The sequence below is a fragment of the Talpa occidentalis genome, unplaced genomic scaffold (assembly GCF_014898055.3).
Source record: "Talpa occidentalis isolate TD23 unplaced genomic scaffold, MPIMG_talOcc4v2.1 talOcc4.14, whole genome shotgun sequence".
Taxonomy (NCBI): domain Eukaryota; kingdom Metazoa; phylum Chordata; class Mammalia; order Eulipotyphla; family Talpidae; genus Talpa; species Talpa occidentalis.
Genome location: NW_023601433.1, coordinates 41,714,773 through 41,741,886, shown reverse-complemented (window position 1 = coordinate 41,741,886; position 27,114 = coordinate 41,714,773). Strand labels below are relative to the sequence as shown.

General features: G+C 42.9%; 1 protein-coding gene across 1 annotated transcript in view; it reads right to left on the bottom strand.

Annotated features, from left to right (window-relative positions):
- The window catches only part of NID1 (nidogen 1), a 72,009-nt gene extending 64,002 nt beyond the window's left edge, over positions 1–8,007 (bottom strand). Inside the window, exon 1 of the mRNA XM_037510385.2 lies at positions 7,660–8,007. Within this exon, the coding sequence (XP_037366282.1) occupies positions 7,660–7,884 (225 nt within the window). The 5' untranslated portion in view covers positions 7,885–8,007. The remainder of the gene's footprint in view (positions 1–7,659) is intronic.
- Positions 8,008–27,114: the final 19,107 nt, after the last annotated feature.

Sequence of the window (27,114 nt, the reverse complement as noted above, 5' to 3'; positions counted from 1 at the left end):
GTGGTCAGAGAAGGTACTAGATATAATTTCAAACTTTGTGGTTTTATTGACAATTGATGTGTGTCTCAAGAGATGTTCTAATCTTGAAAATATTCCATGTACCATTGAGAAATTGTATGCAGCAGCTTTTGGATGAAGGGTTTTCTACAGGAGTATGTTAGATCTATTTATCTATTTGGTGTAGCTCTTTGCTTAAAAGTGGTTCTTTCCTTATTTATTCCTTGTCTTGTTGATCTGCCCATTATTGTAAGTAGGGTATTAAGGTCCCCTAGTATTATTATTATTGTTGTTATCAATATCTCTCGTTGGTTCTGTTACTGCCCTGTATATCTCAGGGCTCCATCATTTGGTGCATATATATTTAAGTGTTATTTCTCCTTGTATTACACCCTTAATCATAATATAATGCACTTCTTTATCTCTTATTACCTAGAGATAAGCATAGCTGTTTCTGATTTTTTTTTTTTTTTTTTTTTTATACAAGCACTGGGTACAGTCAGAAGCGTGGGAGGGTGAGAGAATTCACCAGAGCCAGAGCAGGGAGCAGAGCAGGCAGAAGGACCGAAGTACACTGCTGAGGGGAGCAGCGGGCGGCAGGAGAGGTCTGCGTGCCATGCAGGACCCTCCTCCAGTGGCTGGGGAGCAGCAGGGGATCGAACCGGCGCTACAGAGGCTGCGGGCAGCTTCGCAACCCAGCGCTCAACTGCTGCGCCACCAGAGAGGCCCTGTTTCTGATTTTTGTTGTTGTATAACTGTCATCCAACATTTAACTCTAAGTCCATGCTTGTCTTTATTGGTAAGGTGAGTTAACCTGTAAACAGCAAAAGGTTGGATTTTGTTCTGAAATCCACTCAACCACTCTATATCTTTTCACTGATGAATTCAGGCCACTTATGTTTAAGGTAATTATTTCGATATATATACTTGTTGACATTTTGCTGTCTTGGCTTATCTTGTCTTTTTTTTTGAGGATTTCCTATTATGATTTGTTTAAGTTCCATTTCCACTGTTTTATGTGTTACTTGCATTATTTTTTGCTTCAGGTTCTACTGAGATCAGTATGTTATTAGTATATGATGTTCTACTGAGATTAGTATATATTAGTATATGTTACTGGTGGACTGTCTGGTCTCTGACTGGCTTTAGTGGGCCACATCACTACTTCTCCTTCTTTGTATTAAGTAATTTAGGTGTCTGTTGCCTTGATAGTCACTGTTCTGTTGCTTTATAATAAGCCCTTTAGGATATCTCTCATGTGGCTTGGTGTTGATAATTCTTTTAGTTTTTGCTTTTCAGTGAAGCTCCTTAGCTTCTTCTATTTTGATTGTTAAGTATGCGAAGTAAAGGGTTTTGAATTGAAAGTCTTTTTAAGTATTTTAAATATCTCTTTTCAGTCCCTTCATGTTTGCAGTGTTTCTGCTAAAAAAATCTGCTGACAATCTGATTGGTGTTCCCTCAAAGATTACCCTTTTCTTTCTCTAGATATTTTTAACATTCTCTCCTTGTTACTAGTTCTCCATAGCCTTATTATGTCTGTGTGTCATGGTGTCTGTCTATCTGGTATGATTTTTGTTTGGAGCTCTTTGGGTTTCTTAGATCACAACTTCTGGATCATTTCTCAGAGCAGAATGGTTTTCAGTGATTGTTCCTTTAAATAGGTTTTGTATGCCTTTCTCTTTTTGGGATCTCCAAGATATGGATATTCTTACTCTTTAAGTTGTCCTAAAGAGCTCCTATACCGTTTTCATTTTCTTGACCTTGTTCTATTGTGTTCTTCAACATTGTGTTTTTGAGCTCATTAATTCTCTCTATTGCTTCTGTCTGTCTGCTATTGAGGCCCTCAATTGTATTTTTGAAGTCAGACACTGTGGTTCATAACTCCACTATTTCTGAACTTAGCTGCCTCATGCCTTCATTATCTTTATTATGTTATTGTTTTACATCCTGATTTTTTTTTTTTTTAAAGTTCCATCAGCATTGCCAGGATTATTGCCAGAATTTCCCTCTGTCATGCTCTGCAGTGTTCAGGGCTCTTTCATGGTTTTTGAAAATTTGTTTTTGTTCTGACATTTGCACTGTGTTCCTTTGTCTCCTCATTTCTGATTTTGTATGGGTTTTAGTAGGGACAGACTTTCAATTGTTGTTTTTCACCTGCTGGAATAGTTGGGGGAGGGGTACCAGCATGGGGTAGTAGGTATAAAAAAGGACTGGGGCAACAGGCATCAAAGGATCACCTCAAGTAGACTGAGGACATCTGAACTTACTCTTGCAAAACATTTCTTTGTGGGAGGTGGAGGATAACAGGTGTCTTGGATCTCTCAGCCTGGGGTGTGTGCTGGCAGGTGTTCTGAATAGCTCCACCTGAGATTCAGCAGTAGCCTCTTCTACAGTGAAGTTCAGGTGCCCTGACCCAATTCAGGCTAGCTGTTCTGTTATGAGCCTCAGACTCAAGCCAGTAGTATTCACTTTGTACCCCCACCTCTGTAGTTCTCCAGCAATGCACCTTCCATCCTAGGTGCCTGCTCATGCACCCCCTTATCCAGTGTAGGAGCAGGTCTTAGGAGCCCAATATTGGTATGTTCCCAATAGCTGTAGGAGGCTCTGCACCACAGTCACTGTTCCCTCTGGTGAGTTGTACTGTCCTGTTATCACTCTCAATAGAGTTCACTTAAAGATTTTCCTACCCCTTTCCATAGGGTTGATGTTCCTATTGTGTAGGGTGGTAGTCAATTTTTCCCTAAGGGAGTAGTCAAACCCTCTTACGGGTTTTTTTTTTTTTTACTTTATTTTATATCAGTTTTGCCATGTGTGTTTGGAAGAGGCGAGCCAAGCATCTTCATTCTGCCACCATCTTGCTAGAGTCCTCATCTTTTTGGCCCATCAGCAGCCTTTAATGTGTGATTCACTCTTTCTTCCTGGATATACTTTCTTTACTTGGCTCCATGATTCTACTCTCACTTGATTTTCCTTTAACCTCACTGGCCACCCCCTTCTAGTCTCCATTGCTGGCTTTTCCTCTTTTCCTTGACCAGTTGGAGCCTCCCTTGCATCTCCATATTCCCTTGGTTGATTTCATTTAGTTCTCTCTTCTCATCGATGTGCCAATAATTCCCAAACTTACAGCCAAAGTTCAGGCTTTTCTTCTAAATTCCAGACTCGTATATTCAACTGTGCCACCACATCCTTGATGTTTATAGTATATCATCTACTAATATATAATTTACTTACTTATTATGCTTGATGTATAGTTTCTTGTTCTCACTCCCTTTAGAATATAAACTCACTGAGGACAATATTTTTTTAAGATTTATTTATTTATGCATATAAGAACTGGGGTGTAAGCCAGAGGTGTGGGATAGGGGGTGGTGTGGGTGAGAGGATTCACCAGAGTCAGAGTGGGGAACAGAACAGGTAGATCTGCTGAAATACATTGCTGAGGGGAGCAGCAGGTAAGACAGGAGAGGTCTGCAGCACCATGTGGGTAGCTCCCTAGTCAGCCAGGGATGGGGCTAGAACTCATGCTGCTGTGGCTGGGGACAGCTTGATAGTGCTGTATTTAACCCCTGTGCCACCAGGGAGGGCCCAGCATTTTTTTTTTTTAATGTGTATTCTGAGTGCTTAAAATAGTGCCTGGCATGCTTACCAAGTATTTGGTAAGTATTTGTGTGAACAAATAATGAAGGGAGGGTGTGAAAATATTCATAAGGTCCACTAATAAGGAAAAGCAAGTGGCAGTGAAAGCAGGCAAGGAAAGAAGAGAGGTAATTAGAGAGACTAACTGGGCGGAGGCAGGGAGAAGGTTCGAGGCAGGGAGAAGGTCAGGATAGAGGTGTACACTCTTTGTGCTACTAAGTGTATCCTTTTATCACTTTTATAGCATGAAGGATTTTTATTTCCAAAATAAACTGAACTTAATTTAATAACAACTAATTCATTCCTCCATTTTTATATATCATGACATAATTTAATATTTAATATGCAATTTAAATTTAATATGCAATAAAATTCTGTTCTAGACATTATTCTATTGGTCTACATGGTCAATAAGAGTCTCTGATCTGCATGAGGTTACCATCAATAAAGAAACTGAGATGATAAAATTCCAGCCAAAAGAAAAAAAAAAGGTTTTTGTTGTTTTGTATAACCTTGTTACGGTTTTGAAGAACTTCGACCCAAGGAGTTTGGCTTACTGGACAAGGTAATAGAGTTCATGTGAAATGACTGATTGCTCAGTGAGATGACTGAGTAGATTTCTATATTGGCCCACTGCCTACTCATTACTCAGACACATGCACAATAAATATTTATTGTTATATATCACTGTTTCTGTGATTGTTACATGGCAAAAGCTAACTGATGCATTCTGTCTCCTCACCCCACTGCTTATCTGACAGAAACCTCCTATTCCAAAAGAATTGCTTTTATCCCAGCCCATGCCAAGCTTCTTCTCATCCTCATGCATTTGCCTTTACAGTATCTCCCACCTAGAATGGCTTCTCCATTTACCCTAAACCTGCCAAAATTGGATGTGTCTCGCTGTAAAGTCTTCCCTCACTACTCTCACCCACTACCATGTTTTAGGCTTAATGCTTGAAAATATTGTAAGTCGGGCACAAATTTGTGTTGGAATCCTAGCTTGAGCATTTAACTGGTGGTATGACTTTGTGTTCTTATTATTTCTTCATCTGAAAAAAGGAGAGAGTTTTTTGAGGATAAAATAAAACTATCAAGTCCCTGTCATATGTACACATACTCATCCAATACTTGTTTTTATAATTGGTGGCTCTTCCTTTTATTTTCCTAGTCTAGTGCCCAGAACATTACAGAAACAATTGGTTCATGCTCACACTCCCTGACAATTTACATTCTCACTCAGGGTCCTGTGAGCATATACACTCCTCAAAAGAGCATTTACACTCCCAGTTCTTGTATGCATAAATGAATAAATCAATCTTTTTAAAAAAGAGCTTTTATACACCTAAGGTAGTGGACAGGTTCCCCCTTCAGCTCCTAGGAATGCAGCCCTTGCTGGTTAAGCTCAGCAGTCAGTTCTCTTTGAGGATTGCCTCCACTGAAAAAACTTCCTCACCAAAAGTCACACCTCCTTCCAGGGCAGCCCTTACTCAAAGACCAATCACATGGCACAGAGGCCAATCTGAAATGCCACCCCACCTTCAGAGCTCTCAGCTGAGAACTTTGTTGGGACTGCCCTGCAGCTCAGCTTCTCCCTCTGTTCAACCCTTCTTCTTATATCTCCCCTCTATAGGTGTGGATCTGAAGTGTGCACTTTAATGAAATACCCTGCCTCCTAATTTCCATCTCAGAAGGCTTCCTGAGAACCCAACATATAGCAGAAATTTAAGATCCAAGGAGGAATTCTGGAATTCTTTCTCTTTGAAATGAAGATTAAACCCAAATAGAACATAAAGTATCATTTGTCAGGAATAATTTTTAGGTCTAGATTTTCTAGGTCTTTAGAATATTTTGTATTTGGTCCAATGCCATAAGTAAAGGAGGGAAGGAAGGAGACCCCAGACTCAACAGAGGTTCTTAACGCAAGGTCCAATGATCAATCTATAGGAGTTCATGAATAGAATTGGAAAAAAGAAATCCATTTTTATTTCCAGTCATTCCTAATTGATATTTAGCATTTCCTTCCATTTTTATATAGTCAAGAGTACAGAAGTACTAGTAAATTTGCCACTAGTAGAACTCACAGATATCCTCATATCACACTGTAATCACTGCAGATATCTCCAAATACTGTTTACAATCCTCATGATTTTGAAATTTCAGTAACTAGCTGTCCTACCATAGGCTCCACTGCTGTGCTTTGCTAGTTAATGTGGTTAAAAATAAACACATTTATTACTCCATAGATTTCTGCTTTAATATTTTTATCTGCCTTTCAGCATAATTTACTTCCTTGCCAATCCTGTGGATTTTAATTAATACATTTAAAAATATTTTAAAATACTTTTAAGAAAAGGTCTTTTAGACAAATTAGTGGTTACCAGAGGGAAGGAGGTCAATTCTGTGGTGAAAGATAGAACTGAATTTTGACTGAACTTAAGGTAGTACAGACACATGCTGATGTACAGTGAGGCACACCCAACCAGAAACTAATAAAACATTACAATGCAAAGTTACTTCGATTAAAAAAAAAAAAACAAAACACCTTAGGGGACTCCCTGGTGGCGCAAGGGGCTAGAACGCAGCCTATGAAGCTGTCCGCAGCCACTGCAGCATGAGTTCGATCCCGGCCAGGGTGCTACCTACATGGCACAGCAGACCTCTCCAGTCTCGCCAGCTGCTCCTCTCAGTCTACCTGTTCTGCTCCCCACTCTGTCTCTGGTAAGTCTTCTCACACCGCCCCCCACACACACCTCTGGCCTGTACCCCAGTTCTTGTATGAATAAATAAATAAATCCTTAAAAATATACCTTAAATAAAAGGGGAGAATTCAGTCTTCACCAGACTGTCCAAGAGGCGCGCGGTGTGTGTGTGTGTGTGTGTGTGTGTGTGTGTGTGTGTGTGTGTGTACCAACAAGGGCCTGGCTCGCCGTGGGTCAAAACTTTAAGGACCCATTCTTTTTAGGCAGAGCAGACAATCTCCACGTGGGTGTCGTCCGAGGCCAGTCTGCCCCAGCCAGACTACTTAGCTCAGCCATTTCACCGCGAGGACAGACTCCAGCCGCTGTTTGTGTAGCTGCCCCCACTTCTGGAATGCGCACAGCTTTATATGAAATCCACATGGTGCGGGGCCGGGAAGGCGGCGCACGAAAGGACTTCCAGTTGACAGCGTCCTTCGGTCAGCCTGGTTCTGAGAAGGCTCCAGAGAGCTAAAGGTCACCTGGCCTCGTTCCCCATTCGCCGCACTCCCTCCCCTTCACCCCCCACTGGTGACAGTGTTCGGATACAGGAAATTGGATCACCGGGACACTTTGCTTCCCCGGTCCTGAACTCTGGACTGAAAGGCGCTCAGTCAGAGATAGAACGACTGCTGGAAACAGCTGGAGTCCACACACACGAATGCAGGGTCTGTCGGATAAATTCCCCCGGGGGAGCGTGCGGATGGGCCGCCTTTTTCCAGCCCCGGCACCCACAGGATTCCCAGGACCCGCACGCCGACTGCACGCCGGCTCTGGTCATGCCTGCAGAGGTTGCGCGCACCCGCCTGGCTCCCTCTGGGCCGGGTCTCATAGCCAAAGTGGCGGGACGGGACAAAGGCGGGACGCGAACCGACCTCCACGCGCGATGTTGCCCGTGGCGGCCGGGAGGAACCTCTGCCCGCGGTCTCCGGGTCTCCGTGGCCCGCGGTCCCAGGTCCCAGCGTCCTGCAGGGCGCGCGCGCGCGCGACCGCGCAGACGGGGCGGACTCCCCAGACCCGAGTGCTTCTCAGGCGACAGTGACCTGGCGGTGGGCACTTGGGCTTGCAGACCCAGCGCGGAGCCCCTCGGGCTTGCAGACCCAGCGCGACACTCCGCGCACCCGCGGCCAGCGGGTCCGGGTCCCCGCCCACGACGCCCACGTCCGTCCGGCTCCTCCGGCGCCCCCGGCCCGCCCGGGCCTTCCTTCCGACGCCCGCGCAGCCCCGCACACCCTCCCCTAATCCCCTCCCGCCGCCTGTCCCCACCTCCTTCCCCGGGTGGACTCACGTAGATCGAGTAGATGTCGGATTTGCCGAATAATTGGAGCGCCCCGCTCAGCTCTAGGGCAGGGGAGACCTGGTCGTCCCCGGCCTCCAGCTCCACGTCCCCTACTTCGGGGCCGAAGGGAAAGAGCCCCTGGCGGCTTAAACAGCTCCCGGGCCCCGCCAGCAGCATCTGCAACAGCAGAGCCCGCGTCCACGCTGCCCCGCTCCGGCGGATTGCGGTCAACATGGTCCCCAGCTGCTGTCCCGCAAACCCCGCGGCTCGGCCGCCCGAAACTGAGGAAGGCGGAGATGTAACCGGACGCCCCTCGGCAGCCCCTCCACCTCTCCCGCCTCCCGACGTTCTAACCCCGGGAAATAGGGGTGGAGAGCCGAGGGGAGATGCGGAGCGCCCCGCCCCGTCCACAGGGCGCGCCGCTGAGGCTGTCCAATGACCAAGAGGGGGAGGGCGAGGGGCGACGAGGAATCCCCCAGGCGGTCGTGAAGCATCGCCCTAGTTCCCTCAGGGCAGTGGGCGCTGGTGGCAGCGATTCCTGAAACCAACTCGGTTTCCCCTGAACGCCCCTCCGGGAGTTGGGAGCGCAGCGCCAGGCTCTGCACCATTGTCCTCTGGTCTGGGCTAATTCGTGGAGAGGACGCGGAAATGCTCTGGATTCGGGAACACAGCCACCCCAGTGCTGCCTCCCATCCGGTGGGCAGGCTTGCAGGGTCAGACTCTGGGAGGAAGAGGGGGTAGGTGTTGGGACTTTAGCAGGAAGGCACCGGGCCTGGAGCATGGCAATTAACTCAACCTTCTACTCTTCCCACTTTGAGTGATGTGTTCATGTGGAACTTTGCCCTGAAACAGGGTCTCACCCTCCAAGACAAAGTCAGGAGTGTGGAACGAAATGCAGTGTTAAGTGGGGTTTCCACTTAAGGACAGGGATGCTGGCATAATTGCCAAGGACAGCTTCGTGTGGGATAGAGCGAGGGATCAAACCAGGTGTTCTGGAAAGGATGCAATTTCATCAGGTAGCTGGAAAGGGAAGCTGTAAAATGGAGGCTGGGGGTGTTAGTTGTGCGTGGATTCAAGGTACCATTCCCCAGCTGGGCGTGTGGAAAAGGGCTGTTCCAGGCAAAAATTTTAATACTAAACCTAAGAATTTGAACTCTCACCAACAGAGAAACACTATTGAGAGTGCTTAACAAAGGGAGATAAGCGATTTAAGTTGCACTCTAAATAATCGGTTGATCATTAATTTGAAAGTAAAGATGGGGAATTCATCAGAGACCTGTTGAAAAGGGAAGAAAATAGGGGAAAGAAAAGAAAAGGTGAAAAATGAGATGAAGAGATGTTGCAGTGGTAGAAGGAATATGAACTTGCTATCAGAGAGAAAGGATGTTAAAATCGGGTGCCTGCAAGATTGGAAAATCAGTGCTGTCTTATGAAGCCAGGGAAGAGGAGCTGGGGGAGTGGGAACTGGATTTATGTTTGGTGTCAGAGGAGTCAACAGGGCATCCCCATTGCCTGTTGCCAGCTACAATTAAGGCCCAAACACCGAGCTTGGAATAATTCTAGTACACAGCCAGTTCTGTCTAGTACTTAGGAGCATGAGTAGGTTTGAAGAAAAAGCCAAGGAAACAACTTCCAAAGGGTTTTCTCTACTTACGACATCTCATCTTTCCTTTAAATTCATTAGCCTTCGGAGATCACATTTATCAAGTTTCTACAGGGACTAGTCTGTTTTGCAATCATATTTATCTTAGGAGACAAAGATCATCCCCATTTTAGAGAAGAGAGGCATAGAGACCCAGGAGATTTAAATCACTTTGTTAAAGGTCACACCACCAGAAGCCTGCACAAGACCCAGTTATCCAGCTCCAGGCACCGCACTCTTTGACCACTGTTAAGCAGTCTTTGTTTTGCTACATTTTTCCTCTTGTTGTTAGACTGCCTTATACTGCTTGCAGTCTGTTGCCAAATCTCTTGATTTTTCCTGAGTTGAAATGCTCCTAGACCCTAATGCACCCCAGAAGCATTCCTGACTCTACCTGGGGTGATAGGTGGCTTCAACTCACACCATCCTTCCCTGGGCTTCTGGGCTCTGGTCCTGACCATCCCCGCAGCCCGGAACTCAGTACAGAGGCTCTTCTTAGTCTTCTGTGCTCACCAGCACACGTCAGTCCCCAAACTCCCAGCCTGTGCAATCCTAGCCTTTCCTACCTGCACCTCAGGCTCTCCTCCTTCAAACCCTGTCCCACCTTTTGTCACATTAGAGGTCTCTGAAGCTCTTGCTTGTGCCTGGAATGCTGTCACCCCTCTCATGCATTCTCTTCCTTTTTGGTACTCAGACAGCTTTTGAACTCCTATTGGTTCATGGAATTTTCCTTGGCTACTGCAGGAGCAAGAACAGCTCTCCACTGCTGGTTCAGAGCAACGCCTGGATCCAGTCTATCTGAGGTCTGGGCTTCACTCCATTTACCAGCCCATATACTTGGACAGATTTCTAAATCTCAGTCTCCCCTCATGTGCGTATATTCATGCCTACCATCAAAGGATTGGTAGATTAAATAAAGTGATACATGAAATGTTCCTAGCTGACAGCTGGGTACACAGTTAGTGCTTATTACATTAAGCCAACATTATATCTCTGATTTTTGTGATTCTTATGACTATATTTACTAAGGTCCTACCATCAGTCAGACACTGTGTTAGGAATATGAAGTACAAGACCATGAAGACATCATCCCTTTTGCATCCATTGGAGAAACAGACATAACAGTTACTTGGTGGCTGTTTAACAGATACACATAAGGCAGTGATAGACACAGATTATGGAATGCCTGCTCCTGTTAGATGTTTAATAGAGCATCAAATTTTATACTAGTAATCTTTGCACAGCTAGTTGTTTATAGTAAGTTTGGGGAAGTGAGGTTTGCACAGGTTAGCTAATATGGCCATTTTCATAGTTTGCAAGGGAGCAAGGGTTTGAATCCCAGTGTATCAGAAATCAAAGCTATTATTTTTTTCTTCTATACCCTCTTGTCTTTCTGTAGGAGAGGGTTCTTTCTCAAATTCTAACGATAAGATATATTTGCTGTTATTTATACAGAATATTTATCCTCTATTTACAAATGCTTCTGTTCCCTGATTTCATCACAATGGTCTTGGTTGAGAAAGTCTAGTATATACTGTAAACTATCTGTCCCTTCCTATTTATAGCTCTACCCTCCCTGCACATTTGCTCCGTGCGTGCTTAGGGGACGTGATATCTATACTGTGCCTCCTATGAGGACAATGTGGGCCATGTGCCAGTCACTCCTTGAGAATTTATACTTTCAAGATACATCGAGTGTGCAATCACCATCCTCATCACAGAATTCTTAACTTTATATTGTGATCTGGTCATTTTCAAAGTGTATGTAATAAGTAGGTATATCCCTCGATTCGATACATGGGTTTTTCTCCAGAGATACGCTCTTTGGGGGGCTCTTCATATGTTCTATTTTTTTCCCCAAAGTTCACAGAGCCTACACCAATACTTCAGACACATTAATAAAAGTTAACAGTCTGAGAAGTCAATAGTACTTTTGATATTTGCAGGAACATATACACCCACAATTACATTACACCCCAGTTTGGTGTGTTGTTTTTTTTTTAGTTGCTCCTTGTACTTTTGAGACTTCTACTCTTTCATTGACTGTTGTCACCCAGATGAGGCAGGAAGAAAAATTTAGGAAACAGGCTGTTTTTATAACAAGTGAAAGTAACATCTCTTTTGGCTTAACACACTTTTGGCTTAACACACTTTTGGTTGATTCAGATAAAATCCAGGTAGTTGAGTGGGAAAATCACTCTATTGGCTAGTTTACTGAAGGGGGCAGGCATTCTAATCTGACTCTCCCCTTTGTTTAGTATATGCCACTGAGACCTCAATGTGTTAGTATTTCAATTCAATGGAATTCCTCTAGTGTGTGAATAACGTGATTGCTATTTTAAACAACTTAAGCTCAATTCTTCTATAAGTAGCATAAATTAAATGACCATCCCTGAACAAAGAATGGCACTCAAACAGAATTTGGTGCTCCATTTATTATATTTTCAAATGATATTTGGATAAAAAGTGTTTGGTTTGGAAGTGTGCCAAAATGTCAGGATAAAGTTTAATCCTTCTAAGTCCTCTTTTCTGCCAGATGCTTTGCGGGTTCATTATTATCAGACCTCCAGCATTAGCTGACTGCGTCCACTTGCCTTTTGTTGTGTTGTGATAGTATTTTATCTTGACATATACTTTTTCTCTCTCTCCATGTCTCTGTTTTGCTTTCTCTCTTTACACGCACACACACACACACACACACGCTCTTCTCTGCACACGTGCATGCACACATGTACACATATTTTTATCTAGACCCTTTTAGGGTAAGTTACAAACTTTGCCTCTGCAAACATTAGTGTATGTTTCTAAACATAGAAACATTCTCTTACACAGTCACAATATTATTGCCAAAATTAGGAAATTAGTGTTGATGCAATACTCTAACACAACTTGCAGATCTTACTTAGAGTTCACCAAATGTCAAAACAATGTCCTGTAACAGCAAAAGAATATCCCAGATTATAAATGGCTTTCAGTTGTCATGTCCTTTTAGCTTTTTTAATGTGAAAATGTTCCTCAATCATTCTTTATCTTTCATGACCTTAATATTTTTAAGAGTACAGATCAGTTATTTCATAAATTATCTCAATTTGGGGTTATCTGACATTTTCTTTATTAGAACAGATTTTTGCATAAATTTTGGTGGGAATACCATGAAAATGATGTCGTGTCTCTCTCAGGCATATGATGTCCTTTGGCCCTGCTGATGGTGGTGTTCACTTTGGTCACCAGGGATAGTCACAGCACCTAGATTTCTCCACTGTAAAGTTACTGTATTATTCTTTCTCTCTCTCTTTTTTTTTAAAGATTTATTTTATGCATACAAGAGCTGGAATGTGGGCCAGAGATGGGGGTGAGGGTGAGAGGATTCACCAGAGACAGAGTGGGGAGCAGAACAGGAGGATTGACTGAAATATGCTGCTGAGGGGAGCAGCTGGCGAGACAGGAGAGGTCTGCTGTGCCATGTGGGTCAGCTCCCTGGCCAGGGATCGAACTCATGCCTCAGTGGCTGCTGATAGTTTCATAGTGCTGAAATTTAATTCCTGAGCCACCAGGGAGGCCCAGTATGTATTGTTCTTTATAATTAATATGTATGTTGTGGGTAGTTAATCTGAAAATGGAAATATCCTGTTCTTCATTAAACTTTTTTTTTTTTAAAGATTTATTTATTTATTTATTTATACAAGCACTGGGTACAGTCAGAAGCACGGGAGGGTGAGAGCATTCACCAGAGCCAGAGCGGGGAGCAGAGCAGGCAGAAGGACTAAGGTACACTGCTGAGGGGAGCAGCGGGCGGCAGGAGAGGTCTGCGCGCCATGTGGGACCCTCCTCTGGTGTGGCTGGGGAGCAGCCGGGGATCGAACCGGCGCTGCAGAGCCTGCGGGCAGCTTCGCAACCCAGCGCTCAACTGCTGCACCACCGGGGAGGCCCTCCTCATTAAACTTTTATTCTCTAATTGTAACTCCTTTAATGATTGTTGCCAGATCAATTTTTATTGTGATGCGTGCTAAATGTTTTTGCTTCCTTTGGTCATTATTTAAATTTTAAAAAATTGTGGAAACATGTATATAAGTTGCATGTTTGCCATCTTACCTACATTTATGTTTACAGTTAAGTGGTATTTAGTATGTCCATATTGTTGTGAACTCATCATCACTATCCATCTCCAGAACTCTTTTCATCTTCAAAACTGAGAGTCATTCAACAATAACTCCCCATTCCCCCTTCCTCTCAGGCCCTGGCAACCAGGTGTTCTACTTTTATTTCTATGAATTTGACTCATTGAGGTACTGTGTATAAAACATTTGTCTTTTGGGGGATTGGCTTATCTCACTTAGCATAATGTCCTGAAGATTCATGTTGTAGCATTCCTTCCTTCGCAATGCTGAATAACGTTATGTGTGTATACCACATTTTGTTTGTCCAGTCATCCTTCAAGAGACATTTGGGATCTGTCGGAGTGTCTGCTTTCAATTTCTTGGATTCTATGCCTAAAAGTCAAATTACTGGATCATAGGGTAACTCAGTTAAAAAAAAAATTTTTTTTAAATATTTATTTATTTATTTATACAAGCACTGGGTACAGTAAGCAGCACGGGAGGGTGAGAGAATTCACCAGAGTCAGAGCAGAGAGCAGAGCAGGCAGACTGATGAAGTACACTGCTGAGGGGAGCAGCGGGCTGCAGGAGAGGTCTGCGCGCCATGTGGGACCCTCACCCGGCGGCCGGGGATCGAGCTGGCGCTGCAGTGGCTGCGGGCAGCTTCGCAACCCAGCGCTCAACCGCTGCGCCACTGGGGAGGCCCTAAAAAAATTTTTTTTTGAGGAACCTCCATACTGCTGTCCATAGTGGCAGCACCATTTTATATCCCTGGACAATCCACAAAGTTTCCAGTTTCTCCATTTCCTTGCCAATACTTGTTATTTTCTGTTTTGTTTTGTTTTAATAGTAGACATCCTAATGGGTGTGAAGTGGTATCTCTTTGTGGTTTTGATTTGCATTTCCTTAATTATTTCCTTAATGATTAGGGATTTGAGAATTTTCTCATACGTTTACTGACCAATTGCATCTCTTTGGAGAAATGTCTATTCAAGTTCTTTGCCCATTTTAAATTGCGTTATTTGAGTTTTTAATTATTGGTGGTCATTTTTAAAAGTTCTTTATTTTGAAAGATTTCAAACCTTGAGAAAGTTGATAAAGACTGCATCCAAGGGGGCCTCCCTGGTGGTGCAGAGTTAAAGTCTCAGTGTTATTAAGCTATCATCAGCTATTGCATCAGGAGTTAGATCCCCCTGCCAGGGAGCTAGCCCAAGTGGCACAGCAGACCTCTCCTGCCTCACCCACTGCTCCCCTCAACAGTGTATTTCAGTAGATCAGCCTGTTCTGCTCCCCACTCTGTCTCTGGTGAATCCTCTCACTCCCATCCCGCTGGCCCGGCACCTCTGTCCTAGACCCCAGTACTTGTATGCATAAATGAAATAAATCTTAAAAAAAAAAAAGAATGCATCCAAGTCCACCAGTTGTTAACATTTTGCCATGTGCTTTATTTCTTTCAATCTCTCTGTTATATTATTATTACTATTTGCATAACAACACTAGAGCACAGGTGTCCTAAGAACAAAGCACCACATTCATAGTCAGGACATTAACACTGACACGGTCCTAATATTTAAATATATAATCTGTCTTCAAATTTTTGTCTAATTGTTTCTAGTAAATATGTTATGATCTAGGAAGTAATGTAAATCATACAGTGCATCTAATTGTTCTGTCCCTTCAGTCTTCTTTGATCTGAAATAGTTCCTCAGCTTTTCTTTGTCCCTCACGTTAGTTATTGACATTTGTTTAAAAACAAACAGGTAGATACTTTTGTAGCTTGCTCAGGATTAGATTAGGTTGTGCAATCTGGCAGGAGCACTGGAGAACTGATGTGCATTATATCATGAGGCCTGTGATGTCGTTTTTGTCCCATTACTTGTGATGTTAATTTTGATGAATGATTAAAGTGGTGTTCACCAGACTTCTCCCCTTGTTTTTTTTTTAAAGTAAAATTATTTATTTATATTTATTATGAACTAACCAAGTCATTATCTTTCACGCTTTTAGTGTTTGTAAAGCATATGAATATATTTAATTTCACTTCCAATCACTGATTTTCAGACTTTTCATAATATTTTTTTTCTATATTTTCTCTCCAAAGTTATTTGTGAGACTAAGTACTCTATCATTCATGGTGATAAAAGTACATAACACATTGCTTGTGTTATGTTCCAAGTAATGCTCATCCCAAGATAATTTTATAGGAAGATATTAGGTTAATGTAAAAAACTTTTATTTATGGCTTATCATATGCTCTTTTTAAAAAAAAAGATTTATTTATTTATGCATACAAGAGCTAGGGCACAGGCCAGATATGCAGGGGGTGAGAGGATTCACCAGAAACAGAGTGGGGTCTGCTGCACCATGTGGGTAGCTCCCTGGCCAGCCGGGGATGGAACTCATGCTGCAGAGGCTGTGGATTGCTTTATAGTGCAGTGCTTAACTCCTTGTGCCTCCAGGAGGCCCTATCATATGCTCTTAACTTTAAGTTATGTGCTTAACTTTCTTATTCCAACAATGAATTTTCACATGCTCATGCTTAATAACCTGTAGAGATCATTCATTCATTAGTCAACATTGGAAGACATTAGAAAACAATTAGGAAAAAAAATAGGATACAAGTTTACAGTGATGTGGGTGGGTATAAAAAGTGCAATTTTATTTAGAAAGATTGGAGAAGTCCTCTTCAAGGACATACCTTTGCAGAAAAGGCCTGAAGAAGTGAAGGAGCAAACATAGGTGTGCAGGATGAAGGGGCGTTTCAGGCAGGGGTTTAGAAAGGACTGCATTTGGGCTCTGGAGACCTCAGATGTAAGTTCCTTGGTAAGAACAGGAGCCCTTTGTTCAAAAATGGCAAAGGGTCCCAGGTAAATGGAGCTGGGTAACTGAGGGGTGAACCCCTTCACCCTAGAGGGGCTTTTGACAGTTAATAAGCACCTGAAAATCATTCAATAGGCAATTTCAAAGCCAGAAAGAACCAACCAAAATACCAAAATAAGTATATTCATGATTGACTATGGAAAGCAGTGAAGATAGTACAAAATGAGTAGCAAGAGCCAAAAAGGGAATTGATTCCAGTGTGAGACGAAATAAGAAGTTATTGTTGGAAGGGTCAAAATAAAGGAGCAAAAGTCTATTGTTTTCTCATTGTGTGTAAGTACAATAATGCCCTAATGTTTGTTTACCAAATATAAATGTGTTCCTAAATTAATGAATAATCTCAGCATAATGCCTTTTTGCATTTGCTGACGCAAAATTTGTCTTCAAGAAACACCAAATGAACAGAAAATTGCACCTAGTTGAACTGAGCTGTGCAGGAATGCACAAAGCTGGCACATGCCCAGCACTGACCGGATAATGAGCCACCTACCCCGTCTGGGGTTACAGTTTTCCGTCCCAGTACAGATAATTCTCCTTCTATCCCTTCATACTAACTCACCAGCAGCCATCTTTGTGAAGGCCAGCTTGGCCTCTGCTCTCCTCTCTAATCTTCACGGAGCCCATGTGGCATTTTTCCTCTGTTCTCTTTCTTCCTTTACCTTACATTTTTCTCACCTTACCTCTTTTTTGTTTTCTTCCCCTCGGGGAGGTGATGGGCAAGGAGATAGGGACACATTTCCATTAAAGAGCTTCAGGATTTATTCAAAGTAAAGTACCATAGTTGTTGTAGTATTTCTCATTTCTCAACCATTTCATGTATTCAGCTGGGCTACTATTTTTATTGGTTCCTGCGTTGCTCTTTTTTATATGCCATTGATGAAGTTTTAGGCTGTTTTTGCTCCTCAACCATTGTCCTCATAAGCCCTCTGATTTTTATTTCTGGGGTGACTTTCAGAAATGTGTGTATTGCAAAGAGGGACCTATCACATTTTGGTAACACCAAAAGTGGTATCCAGATTTCATCAGCTTCACTTACTCGTTTCTGTCTGGTATCATTCAAGTTAGGAAAAATGTCATCTGCTAATGTCATTCTTTTATTTTTTTTTAAGATTTATTTTTTTATGCATATAAGAGCTGGGGTATAGGCCAGAGGTGTGAGGGGTGAGATGATTCACCAGAGACAGAGTGGGGAACAGAACAGGCAGATTGACTGAAATACACTGCTGAAGGGAGCAGTGGGCGAGTCAAGAGAGGTCTGCTGCACCATGTGGGTAGCTCTCTGGCTGGCTGGGGATTGAACTCGTGCTGCAGAGGTTGCAGATAGCTTCACAGTGCTGTGCTTAACCCCTTGCACCACCAGGGAGGCCCCCTGCTAATGTCATTTTTGAGAGTGATGAATTTAGGCCACTGTGGGACTGAAGGGAACCTGACTGATTTGTCCTCTTTGGGCTAACGTGGTTTCCCACAGAAGGCCTGGGACTTTTCCTTCCAGATTCTTCTCTAATTATCATGCCTGTTCCACATCTCTCAGGAAGGGACTCTAGCCCAAAGCTTCCTGTCTGCTGGAAACTACACACAGTCATCCATTTAAAAAGCAAAAATTCTCACTGGTATAAAATGGTATTTCATTGTAGTTTTGATTTGCATTTCCCTGATTACAAGTAATGTTGAACATTTTTCATATGCCTGTTGGCCATTTGCATTTCCTCTTTGGAGAAGTTTCTTTTTAGCTCTTCTGCCCATTTTTTGACTGGATTATTTTCTTTGTTTTTGTTGAGTCTTATCAGCTCTTTGAAGATTTTTGTGATCAGTCCTTTATCATTAGTTGTGTGCAAAAATTTTTTCCCAGTCAGTGGGGTTTCTCTTTGTTTTAGTTATTGTCACTTTTGCTGTGCAGAAGCTCTTTAATTTGATGTAGTCCCAGCTGTTTATCTTTGCCTTCACTATCACTGCTTTGTGTCTATACAGATGTCTTTGAGATGCATGTCATGTAGTGTTTCGCCTCTATTTCCTTCTATGTATTTTATGGTTTCAGGTCTTATGCCTAGTACTTTAATCCATTTTGAGTTGGTTTTTGTGCATGGTGTAAGGTAGTAGTCAAGCTTCATTCTTCTGCATGTAGTGACCCAGTTTTCCCATCACCATTTATTGAACAAACTTTCTTTGCTCCAGTGCATATTCTTTGCTCCTTTGGCAAAGATTAGTTGACCATAAATCTGTGGGTTTATTTCTGGATTTTCTTTTCAGTTCCATTGGTCCGTGTGTCTGCTCTTGTTCCAATACCATGCAGTTTTGATAATTATGGCTTTGTAGTATAGTTTCAAGTCTGGGAGTGTGATCTTACAATACTGAGAATGGCACATATTAAAAAAACTAGCAACAACAAATATTGGCGAGGTTGTGGAGAAAAAGGAACTCTCTTGCATTGCTGGTGGGAGTGCATACTGGTCCAACCACTATGGAGAGCTGTGTGGAGATTTCTTAACCTACTAAAGATAGAGCTTCCATATGATCCAGAAACTCCACTCCTAGGTATTTACCCAAATGACACAGAAACATTAATTCCAAAGGGCACCTGCATCCCTATGTTTACAGCAGCACTATTTACAATAACTAAGCTATGCAAACAACCCAAATGCCCAAAAAATAGATGACTGGATCAAGATGTGGTACATATACACAATGGAATATTATTCAGCAATCAAAAAAGATAAACACATGCAGTTTGCAGCAACATGGATGGAGCTAGAAGGGATCATGCTCCGTGAAATAAGTCAGAAAGAAAAAGAAAAATATTGGATGGTCTCATTCTCACTCATAGCAGGAATTTAGAAAACCTAAATAAGGGACCAGGAAAAAGACTAATTAATACAAAGTAAAAATCAAAATCAACAAGAAACTATAAACTAGAGACACACTACAGGGCGGGGGAGGGCTGGGGAGAGGAAGGAGTAGAGTCAAAAAAGGGGGGGTGCAATTGTATGGGGAATATAACCAAAATGAAAATGCATACATTGTGCAAAAATGAAAAATGATATAAGAAGTATATAAAATAAAATATTAATTTAAAAAATAAAAATAATAAAAAAATTTAAAAAAGCAAAAATTGGGCCTCCCTAGTGGCACAAGGGGTTAAGCACAGCACTATAAAGCAATCCAAAGACTCTGCAGCACGAGTTCGATCCCTGGCCCTCCAGGGAGCAACCCACATGGCACAGCAGACCTCTCCTGTCTCGCCCACTGCTCCCCTCAGTAGTGTACTTTGGCCTATTCTATTCCCCACTCTGTCTCTGGTGAATCCTCTCACCTCCCAGACCTCTGCCTTGTATCCCAGCTCTTGTAATCATAAATAAATAAATCTTTAAAAAAATGAAAAGCAAAAATTACCTTCTGACAGCAATTAGTGATCCAGGGAACTCACTAGAACAAAGGGGTCATTGGAAGCCACAAGTGAACCTAAGGTGGGAGAGGTACATTAGGGACATAATCAGAAGGATGCTAAATGTTCCCAGGGAAAGTGGGAGTTCTGTCCAAAGTGAGGACTTTGACGCAGAGATCGCATGCAACTTAGGGACAACTGGAATAAGCACCAAGGAGAATTCTAAAGGGAATTGTTACCCAGCAGTCCCGATATTGAAGGGGTTGTGTGGCTGTGGGTCCTCACCCACGCGCTTACAAGGGACTTATTAATACTCCACTACAGGCACACACAAAAGGTTAATAAAAGGTTTATTTACAAGGGAAAAGGAAATAAGGAAAATGTACAACTTAGGGAGAAAATAGGGAAATAAAGTCTTTAATGTGTCCTACCCGATCCGCCGACCTGAAAACCCAAAAAGCACTCTTCGAGCTGGCTGGACGCTGAGAGCTGGCAGAGAGTCAAAATGGGGGACCCCCCAAAACCCACGTGTCTGCCTTTATATTAACCTGGCTGCTTAACCCCACCCTCAGGTCCCAGCCACCTTCTCTTTGGTGGTGATGGGATTTGGCGTTCCCAGTGTCTTTGGCTTTGGCCTGGGGTGGGGGTAGAGTCCACAAAGCCTGTATGGAATTAGCTTTAGGACATCCTTTTCCCCCTAACAGAATGACTGGCTGAAGAATATTCTGGAGCATGATTTCTCAAATCACCTACCTGCCTCATGGAAACCTACTTGGGATGGTGGGAATGGTTTATCTGCCTTTCCAGATAAAATGTTGCTGGGTTGCAGAAAACTCCAAGGGGGATCCTGTCAAGCCTCTTCTCATTAAGTCACATTTCCTGAAATGCCACTAGGTTACAAAGCTCACATCCCATGAACATAAAAATCAGGGTCCAGGTCTAATTTCTTTCTATATAAGCAGCACTATGGGCCTCCATGGTGGCGCAAGGGTTTAAATCTCAGCACAATGAAGCTATCAGCAGCCACTGCAGCACGAGTTCAATCCCCGGGCACGGAGCTACCCACATGGCACGGCAGACCTCTCCTGTCTCGCCCGCTGCTCCCTTCAGCAGTGTATCTCAGAATATCTGCCTGTTCTGCTCCCCACTCTGTGTGTGGTGAATCTTCTTACCTCTCCACACCTCTGGCCTGCACCCCAGCTCTTGTATGCATAAATAAATAAATCTTTAAAAAAAAATAAGCAGAAATAACTTTGTTTTGTACAGGTTAACTTATAATCACATGAACAGTCACATTGCTGCTAGGTCATAGTCATTAGTCTGGACACAGAAAGGTGAGGTTAGGAACAGAGGGGGCTGGAAGAAATCTGGGAAAATGCCTGTCACTCCAGCTTAGAGGTTGGAGACACTGAGAGTGTTGAGTGGTGCCAAGGCTGAGCAGTGCTCTGCAAAAATTTTCCTGGCAAGATGGTTTGCCTGCAATTAGTAGATAATTACATAAAAATGGAGTGTCTGAGGTAATAGAAAAGTTGTCAATACATTAGAGGTGGAATCAGTAGGAGAAAAGGAAGAAACTGGCAGCCACGAAAATGCCACTTAGCTCTGACTCAGAAAGCATAGCTGAGTGAAAGGCCAGCTGGTGGCCTTCTGAAGCCACCACCAAAGTGGGGGTGGTCCCCACTTTCCAAGCCCAGGGGCGTGCTGTTGAAGCCTACTTCTGCAGGAATTGGCTCCTCCATAGGGTGACTGCCAGAGTCCCCATAGGCCCGGCCAAGAGTCACATTGCAGCCTGAGAGTCTTCCCCCTGCCTCCTCCCACCCTTTCACAGGCATATCTGGGTTGAGGTCTGACAACCCTCCCTGCCTGCTCATGAGGCTTAGGGGGCAAGTTCATTCACTGCCAGTTCATTCACTGCCAAGTTCATTCATTACCTGTGTTATTTACAAAGTATCTGCTCAAGATGTCATTACCCCAGCCCTATAAGGTATGCCCCAGGGTCTCCCCTTCACAGGGGCTGAAAGTGTTTAAATGATTGCCATAGGTCTCCAAGGCTAATGAATGGCATAGCTAAGGCTAAAGCGTGATCTTTGGACTCCAAACACAATGCTCTTTCCACCAGTGGAGTACTGATATTCAAATGCTTGTTAAAAATGTTTAAGGCAACATATGACTATGACCTAGATACAAGTGGTTTTCTTTTTTGTAGTCCAATCAATTTTATTATGCAAATGTTCTATGCAAGTATTGGGAGTACAGAAGCACCATTTTGTATTCACGTTTTCTCAATTTGCATAATAATGTAATAGTTTACATGTTGTGACACAGCTTTCCTAATTATTATTTTTCATACATTGCATTGATTAAAGCATAATTAATTTGGCCATTCCCTACTGTTAGCATTTAGCAATTTCTACTTGGAGATCTACTATTAAAAAAAAAACATCTGCAGCAAATATTGTTCTCTCTCTAGGGATTGTTTCCTCAAATCTTTCCCTCAAAGCAGGGGTTACTGGGTCAAAGGAAGTGAACATTTTCATACTGTTGTTGAGAGTGGAAGGGGAGTCGGGAGAGGTTGGACACAGACAAAATCACCACCAACGCTGAAGAAATGACCACATTCTGGGCAGTTTAGACCTCTTAACCTATACCCTATATTAATAGAAACATTTGGATAGAGTGACTAATTCTGTATTAGATGATTTTTATGCTGAACAGCACTATAACTAATATAACTATTTGGAAAGATCACCCCTGGTTGATTTCCACTATTTGTTGGAGGCAGTGAAGTGGGTGTAAGGCGATTCGCTGAAGGTCTAGGTCCTCATAGCTAAACACATTGTGGCCACTGAATCAGCCATTCCTACTCTCTGGTGATGAATAGGAGTTTCAGTTACTTGTAGGCAAAAACACCCCAAATGTTCCAGATTGCTACCCTTAATCCATATGTTGACCTGTAAAGAATGTGTAGTGGAAACACATGGTCTTCTCAACCTTCTGCTAACTCCAGAGTATTCTGGAATATCAGAAGTTACACACCTTCACCCGGTTATTTGACTCCATGCATTTTTTCATACTATGTCATGCCTTGACTCAATGTAAAGTTATTCCTGGCTCACAGAAGGGGATTCTGAAACAGCTCCAGGAAATACTCCATCATCTATAGACAGCTGCTTACTATATTATCCAGGGTCTTAGATTATCATCAAATCCAAGTGGCAGAAAAAGCTTCACTCTCCCTAATTTTTTCTTAAAAATTTAACTGACTGATTTCCTCTTTTGTTTTGTCTACTCATGGGCCTATTAGAACATAATATAAAGTTCCCCTTTAATAACTATGCAGAAACTTATGATTTGTTTATTTTCCTTTATCATCTCCCCATCTTTATCTTCTGCTCCTATCAATACTATCCTCATTCTCATTTATTGTAATTTTAATTATAAATCTCCCCAAATCTTTTATAGAAGGAAATGGGAGAGTGTGAAATCAACATATTTCTGTTCATCCCCTTTTTATTTTTTTTAAGATTTATTTATTTATGCATACAAGGACTGGGGGAGAGGCCAGAGGGGTGTGTGTGTGTGGGGTGGGGTGCAGAGGGTGAGAGGATTCACCAGAGACAGAGTGGGGAACAGAACAGGCAGACTGACTAAAATACACTGCTGAGGGGAGCAGCGGGCGAGTCAGGAAAGGTCTGCTGTGCCATGTGGGTATCTCCCTGGCCAGGGATCGAACTCGTTTTGCAGTAGCTGTGGATAGCTTCATAGGTTGCATCTTAACCCCTTGCACCACCAGGGAAGCCCTGTTCATCCCCTTTTAAATGTCTGACTACAGATTAAATCAGATTAATAGGAAACTCAAGAGCAAATTTGACAGAAAAAGTAATTCTTAAACTTAAGTCAGCCTGAAGGGTGTGTGGAAGGTCGGATAAATGATTTTTAAAAAAGATTTATTTGTTTATGCATACAAGAACTGGGGTACAGACTAGAGGTGCAGGGAGGTGAGAGAATTCACCAGAGACAGAGTGGGGAACAAACAGACAGACTGACTGAAATACACTGCTTAGGGGAGCAGCGAGCAAGACAGGAGAGGTCCACTGTGCCATGTGTGTACCTCCCTGGCTGGCTGGGGATCGAACCCGCACTGCAGATAGCTTCACAGTGCTGTGCTTAATCCTGTGCACCACCAGGGAGGCCTGAATAAATGATTTTTGATGATGGAAGGTAATGGAAAATAAAGGTGAAGTGACAACTGGAGCAGGCTCTCTACAATCAGAAAATTGGGAGCCATGTAGTGTGCAAATGAATCTGTTCCTGTAACTAAAGTTACAGGCTTTCTCAACACCAGTGTTTTGTAGCATTCCTTTTTTTTTTTTTTTTTTTTTTTTGGAGCCTGGAAGGTGTTCACTCCTCAAAGGTTTTTTGGCATGGACGAAAAGAATGCCTTTCACTGTGAAGTGAGAAGAGGGTAATTTTGAAATGATTGCTAGACAAGAAAAGCTAGTGTGGATGGGCTGAACTGAGCCTCCCCTAAAACTTGTGCATTGAAGTAAATAAGTTAAAATGCGGCCATTAGGATGGGCTCTTATTTAATATGGCTTGTGTCCAGACCAGAAGAGTAAATGTGCACATACACCGCAGGGTGTTAGGGATGAAAGACCACGTGCAGCAAGATAGCGGCCATCTTTAAGCCAAGGTCAGAGACCTCATGGGAAACCAACCCAGTGACGGCTTAATATTGGGCTTGCAGCCTCTAGTGTTGTGAAAATGTCAGTTAAGCTACGAGAGTAGTACTTTTTATGGCAGTCCTAGCTAAGACACAGTGTAACACCTGAAATTGCGGAGGACTCCCTGGCAACATTTTTCCCTTCAAGTCTGTGTGTACACGATGACTAAGAACATACACCTAGATAAAAAGATAGGAAAACAGCAGCATTCTATTTACATATACAACTATGTGATATAGAGATTATATGTATTTTACATATGTAATATATGTAATGTATAATATATAGTGTATGTAGTATATATAATATATGTACTAGAGTGAGTCTGTTATAAATCATTTTTATCTGCTCTAAGAATGTGACATAAATGGAGAATGTCTGAGAGAATTACATGTAGCAAAGTAAGTCAGAACAATAAAAACAAATACTGGACATTCACACAGAAGACAATTTGATTACATAAAACATTTTTTAAAAACCAGTGGAGGGCCTGCCTGGTGGCGCAAGGGGTTAAGCACAGCACTGTGAAGCTATCTGTAGCCTCTGCAGCATGAGTTCGATCCCCGGCCAGCCAGGGAGCCACCCGTATGGGGCAGCAGACCTCTCCTGTCTCGCCCGCTGCTCCCCTCAGCAGTGTATTTCAGTCAGTCTCCCTGTTCTGCTCCCTACTCTGTCTCTGGCGAATCCTCTCACCGCCCCCCCCACCTCTGGCCTGTACCCCAGCTCTTGTATGCATAAATAAATCTTTTAAAAAAAAACAGTGGTCATCAATAAACACTGCAAGGGCTCTGAGGTTAACAGGAGGGGACAGGAAAAGGGACAAGGGGACAGAGGAATGGTGGTGATGAAAGAAACACAAATGCAGTACATGCTGTAATTTTCTTTTCTATTCTATCCAAATCCATTTATTTAAAGCTGATTGCAACCCACTAGTTGATGTCACTACCCATTAATGCTTTCGGATCTGTCATCAAAGGAACACTCAGTCCTGTGAGCAGGACCAGGAAACTCAATAGGAAGGCTAATGGCAGCAATGTATTAAAATAAAAATGTGACAGTTGTATTATTTTTCCCATTTATAAATTACTTGTTATTGAAATAACCGAAGACTCTATAAGAGAGAGACACATTGCTTTAAAGAAGGAATACAATGGAATTTGAGGATCTAGAAATGGATTCCTTTGAAACTCCACAAATTTGTGAAGTCCTTGGAAGGTAACCTCTAGACAAATCCCACATGGAAGCCCTGTCAATTACATAATTCTTCTACTGGACCCATTTACTCATCGTGTCCCAGTACACATCTCCTGATGATGCCGACGTCTGGACGGTTTGCCCAGCCTTCTCTCAGCTTCTATTGCTATCTTCTTCATTCTTTTAGGTCTAGATCAAATGCTCTGAATCCCAGTGAGCCTTTCCTAATTCCCTGGATGAATACAAATTCCTACCTATGTCTGCCTCTCACTCATAGCACGATTACTGTGCTTTGTATTGTACTGTCTTCCATGTTTGTGCGCCTGCCTCATTGACACTTATCTACTAACTACTGTGTGTGTTTCTGGGGAAATAGTACAGATCAAAGCAAAGTCCCCTGTTGTCATGACATTCCTAAAGGTGGGGGTGGGGAGAAATAATAAACAAATACCTAAAATTTCCAGTGGTGAGCAGAGCTGTGGATAAGAATGGAGTAGAGGGCCTCCCCTGGTGGCACAGGTGGTTGAGTGCCACGCTGTAAAGCAGCTGGCAGCCTCTGCAGCACAGGTTCCATCCTGGCCTGCTGGCCAGGGTCCCACAAGGCTGGGCAGACCTCTCCTGTCTCACCCGTTGCTCCCCTCAGCAGTGTATTTCATCAGTCTGCCTGTTCTGTTCCCCACTCTGTCTCTGGTGAATCCTCTCACCCTCCCACGCATCTGGCCTGTACCCCAATTCTTGTATAAATCAATCAATCAATCAATCAATCAATCTTTAAAAAAAAGAATGGAGTAGAAAGCAGGGAGCTGCGAGTAAGGAGAGGGGGGCATGCTACTTGGATAAAAACACCGAGGAAGACTTCTCTGATGAGGAGACACTAGCATAGCAGTTCTCAAAATGTGGTACAAGCAGCAGCAGCATTTGGGAACTTGTTAAAATTCATATTGAATTTTGTTCATGTTCTTGTTTTGTTTTGTTTGCATGAAAGAACTGGAGTGTAGGCCAGAGGTGCATGGGTGAGAAGACTCACCAGGGACAGAGTGGGGAGCAGAATAGGTGAATTTGCTGAAATACACTGCTGAGGGGAGCAGTGGTTAAGACAGGAGAGGTCTGCTGTGCCATGTGTGGGTTAGCTCCCTGGCTGGGATTGAACTCAGGCTGTAGTGGTGATAGCACTGAGACTTAACTTCTAGGGCACTAGGGAGGCCCCCCCATTTGAATTTTGAATTCAAATTTAAATCAGAAACTCTGTGAGTAGACACCACATCTGTGTTTTTACAGACTCTCCAGAGGATTCTGAAGTTTGACACCCACTGCTGAAGTCCATAAGCTCCAATCGTCTGGTATTTGTATGATCATATCTGAATTCTCCTCACTGAGCCTAGTCAAGGGCCTTGCACATGTAAGTTGGTCAATGAATGTCTTTAGACCCAACAGAGTAGATACCTTCTTTGGCTCAGGTCGCTCTTCTGGTCTCTGGGAGGGACATTAATATCTACGTCACACATTTATGATGCCTCAGTCCCAAACTCTGTTCTCACTTTCCTTTCC